This window comes from Mus pahari, unplaced genomic scaffold (assembly GCF_900095145.1).
Source record: "Mus pahari unplaced genomic scaffold, PAHARI_EIJ_v1.1 scaffold_8170_1, whole genome shotgun sequence".
In the NCBI taxonomy this organism is placed as follows: Eukaryota; Metazoa; Chordata; class Mammalia; order Rodentia; family Muridae; genus Mus; species Mus pahari.
The window spans coordinates 45,792-50,446 of NW_018394025.1; the positions used below are offsets into that span (position 1 = coordinate 45,792).

At 47.4% G+C, this 4,655-nt stretch overlaps 1 protein-coding gene across 1 annotated transcript in view; it reads left to right on the forward strand.

The window, feature by feature from the left end:
- LOC110315842 (apolipoprotein L3-like) overlaps nucleotides 1–4,655 on the forward strand; it is a 15,248-nt gene that overhangs the window by 3,068 nt on the left and 7,525 nt on the right. Inside the window, exon 2 of the mRNA XM_029534784.1 lies at nucleotides 1,556–1,720. Within this exon, the coding sequence (XP_029390644.1) occupies nucleotides 1,556–1,720 (165 nt within the window). The remainder of the gene's footprint in view (nucleotides 1–1,555; nucleotides 1,721–4,655) is intronic.

Below are 4,655 nucleotides of genomic sequence, written 5' to 3' on the forward strand. Positions count from 1 at the left end.
TATTAAGTATTTTTATGCAAAGTTGCAACCTCAATGCTGATGGAGTAAAAATCAAGATATGGATTAATTCAAAAATATTGAAAGTAGTCAGTGTCCTACANTACCAAATATTCTGTCATTTAATCCTCAAGCAACCCATCTTTGTAGTATGAAAATTTACATTTGTCTCTAATCAATGGTAGGATTATATGTTGTATGATAGTTTTTATCCACCTGACATGATCCTAGACATCTCTAGGAAAAGGGCACCTAAACTAAGAAATTGTCTCCACCAGACTGGCCTGTGGGTATATCTATGGGACATTTTCTGGATGATTGATGTGGGATACCCCAGTACAGTGTGGGTGGTGCCACCCCTAAGAGATAGATGGTCCTGATCTATATAAGAGGCTGAATATATGGTGAACAAGCCAGTAGGCACCATTCTTCCATGGTCTCTGCTTTGGTTCCTGCCTCTGGGTTCCTGCTTGAGTTCCTGCCTTGACTTCCCTTCAAGACTTTGATTTAGATGTACAATCCAAATAAACCCTTTCCTCCCACACTAGCCTGCTCCGTGTTTTATTACAGTGACAGAGATGCAAAACAAGATAGAAAATCACTCAAGAATGGTTTTAAATAACTGTATTATTTTTATTATTACATGTTGGTTTTATAGACCTATTTTTATATGTCTCTGTTTAGAGAGACACATAACAATTTCTCATATAGGGCTGGAGAAATGGCTCATCGGTTAAGAGCACAGGCTCCTTTTCCTGATGACCAGCTTTTGATTCCCAGCACTCACATGGCAGCTCTCAAGCTTCTGTAATTCTAATTCCAGAGGATCCAACACCCTCTTCTGCCTTCCTTGGTCAGCATGCATACACATAGTGCACATACGTAATACACTCAANCAAAACATCCATACACACAAGATAAAAGGACATCTTTTAACTTTTGTATTTAATGGCCCAGGTCTAAAGGGCATCCCAAGTAGACGAGTTTAAGAAGGCATGGTCTTGCTTGTTTCCTTTGTTGTGTTGCATCAGGGTCTTACTGTGAAGTTCTTGCTGCCCTCGAACTTGATACATAGACCACCAGGATGTCTAAGAACTCAGAGATCCCCTGATGCCTCCTGGATTCTGGGATTATAGGTATGTTGCCACTATGCCTGACAAAGATGTGATCTTGTTGATTGAGGAAGACTGGAACTGGCCCAGGAATGTAGAGAGTCCCAAGTTTATTCCCTATCCACAANTCCACATAAAAGAAGGTTCCCCTTTTTGAGAACAAGCATCTGTTGCAATCTCATTAATAAATGTGTTTCTTTTTCTTGGAAATTGAAGCTTAGCTCAAGCTTCATCATTGACCTTCATTCTTGGCTCTGGTTCTATCTATCCAGGCCAGAGAAGCTGGTCGCACATCAGCTCCTGTCCATGGCTGATGAGCTGGGTGGTACCTGGCAGGCATCATGACCGGTGGGTGGTTTTATCATGAGGAGCCACANACCAGAAATGTTTCTTTCACTTTCATGTACTGGGTATATCAGGCCCAGAGCTTGTGTCTGGTGTCTCAGATGTGCAGCTGATGAGTGGATCCACACGGCTAAGGACAGCAGGGACACATCCAACATCCAAACGTGGCTGCAGGAAGATTCCTTGGTGAGTTGGGGACCATGCTTGCCCGACATGTTCATCCCCTCAATGGTTCTGGAGGAGAAGGGTTACAGCCTCACGGATGGGTGAGCTCAGGGAAGATGAAAAAAGGTCACAGGCTCAGCAGCTGGAGGGCTGGACTTTCAGTCAAATGAGGTCTGCCTGCTCCTCTCTCCTCCTCTACCCTGTGCCTAGGAGAGGACATGGAATCCCTCAGATGGGATCCCCACACTGCCTGGGCCTGACCCTCCTTGTAGGGCTGCCTAAGACATGATTAGAGGTCTCAGGCAGGAAGACAGCTCTGTCTGTGCTCAGTCATTGTGGGTATCTCCAAAACAGAAAGAGGAAGTGGAGGAGGCTTGAACACAGAGCCATCAACCACGCTGGCCTGGGGTGCTCTTCCTGAATCAAAGATAATGAGGTTTTGATTAAGATATACAGACAACGTACTTGGTTTCAGCACACCTTTGCTTGGCCATGCAATGTGAGCACTGAGGAAAAACTGAGGCACAACAGACAGTGACTATTCTAAGGTGCCTCAAGAAGCCCTAATAGATAGTTGAGAGGCAACATTCCTTGATTTTTCACTTAGCCTCTGCATCCCCTGTGGAGGACGGAGGATGAAGCCAAGGTTGTCCTGTGTCTGCAGGTGTTGAGGGGAAGCAGGCCTGGATGGAGAATGGGTTCTGCACAGTCCCCAGGACCATCGCACAGGGCTCATCTACACGAGGGCAGACTTCAGTGGAGTGGGCTCTCGTGCAGCAAAGGNAGAAAGAAGTGTGAAATGCCCGGGGTTAGTCTCCCATCCAGAGACAGGGCTCTTGTTTCCCTTACCTCTCGGCTCTGAGTGATATGTGACATGGGATTGGTCAGCCTTCGATAGTCCTCTGTTTTGTGCTCTGATGGATGGAGCTAGGGTTGCCTGCCCTGCTGAGACCCCCAAGATGCTGCTCTCCACCTGTGGTGTCCTAGAAATCTGTGCAATGTTAGAGACACCAAGGAGTCCCTCAGATGCCACAAGTAGGGTGAGAGAGTGAAGGACAGTGCTGTGCTTTATAAAAGAAAGAGAAGAAGAGGTATGATTCATGGATGTGCAGTCAGGTTGGGGGTAGGGGTGCCTCTGTAGGCACATGGTGAGGCATCCCTTCCCCCTGAGGGACCAGCCACAGGATGAATGTATAGTGTAGGTATAGTATAGAACAGTTTATTGAGGACATAGGGAGGGGAGTTGAGTGAAAAGAAGAGAGAGAGCAAGGAGAGGTGTAGAGTCCAGCCATGAGCACATGGAGACAGAGGGAGAGGGGAGAGAGGAGAGAGAGAGCGAGAAGAGAGAGAGAGAGAGAGAGAGAGAGAGAGAGAGAGAGAGAGAGAGAAAGAGGAGAGAGGAGAAAGGAGAGAGGAGAGAGGGGAGTGAGGAGAGAGGGAGAGGGGAATGAGGAGAGAGGGAGAGGGAATTGCGGGGAGAGAGAGGGAGAGGGGAGTGAGGAGAGAGGGAGAGGGGGATGAGGAGAGAGGGAGAGGGGATTGCGGAGAGAGGAGGTAAGGAGCAGGAGCAAGGGCAGGAGAGGTAGAGAGAGGAGGGGGCAAGCAGCTCCTCTTATAGTGAGTCAGGTCTACCATGGCTCTTGCCAAGTAACTGTTGGGTGGAGCCTAGACTAAATGCCAACAACCAGAGAGTAGAAGTCACTGGGTGGGAGGCAGGGAAGGCACTCCAGTGGAAGTCCAGGCTGGCCCAGCCAAGTTGTTGAGGTGAACAGTGGTAAATGGCACCCACTTTAAGGTCATTGAATAGACAGTGTGCGCTATGCTTCATGAAGACTGAGAGTAGCCAGCGTTCAGAGTGTAAGAGTTCCTGCCACTTCTAGCTGTCACCCTGTGCTTTCACTGTCCTTGCAGCTGGGAACTGATAAATGTCCCTCTGCCACCTGACAGGCTCTTAACACACTCATGGGCGTTCCTTAGCTATGAAGGGAATGTAATCACAAGGGGACTTNATGTCTGCACACAAACTGGTTGCCTTGTCTGTCTCCATCAGTAGGGATTGCGCCCAAGCTTTGTACACTGTGGGGCTTTCCACCACGGAACTGCAGCCCTCGCCACACACCGCAGTCAGCACTAGTGATGTTGGATTTCAGTTGGATCAGGGTCTGCGTGTGAAGCCTCAGCTTCCACCCTCAGNCCCTCTCTCCAGTGCTGAGGTTCCCCAATGTGCAGGCCAGGTCTGCTGTCTACTGAAGGCTGCTGTGCTCTGTAAATCTAGGGACAATGCCCGTAACTCACTGCCTGTGTGGGCTTAGGGTCACACGATTTATTTCACCCACAGTGAGCCTCAGTCTGTGAAAAACTTCAATATTGATGCTCTGTGATCCTGTTGTTTTGCTTCATGAACTATGGTACAACAAATAACCCACAGTAAAGTTTTTTGGGTTTTTTGTTTGTTTTTTTGGGGGGGGAGGGTTGTAGCGCATGTTCTCTTATTGCAGTCCACAGGATGATTAGAACCATGTGTAATAGGATTCGATGTAGTCTTCTGGTATGTCTGAAGACAGTATACTCACATCCATTAAATGAATAATTAAATCTTTAAAAAAAGAAAGTGCCTAAGGTTGATCATTTAGAGAAGGGGGCAGAGGACTGAGTGGTTCTCAAGCAGACACAGTGGCAGGGTCTGCCAGGACTCCAGCTCTGATGGGATNCAGGATCCTGAAGAAACACAGAAAGTGTGTGGACTCTGGGAGAGCACTGTGTCACTCATGAATTAACACCTGTCACAGGGTACGGCTCTGATGTGGACAAGATGCCTCAGGCAAGTTGGCCCTAGCAGACATATGGGGAGAGTGGGACATACTGATATAGGTTGAATAGAGTGGAAAATCATATCTAAAATGTGGAGTGACATTCATAACACTTTGGGTCAAGTCCCTGGTGTAGTGATAATGTCAAATTTGCAAAATTTACAATCAAATTCTCTACATTACAGTGAGGCTCATGGGAGTCCTCATCTCATAAATGATGCTGGTC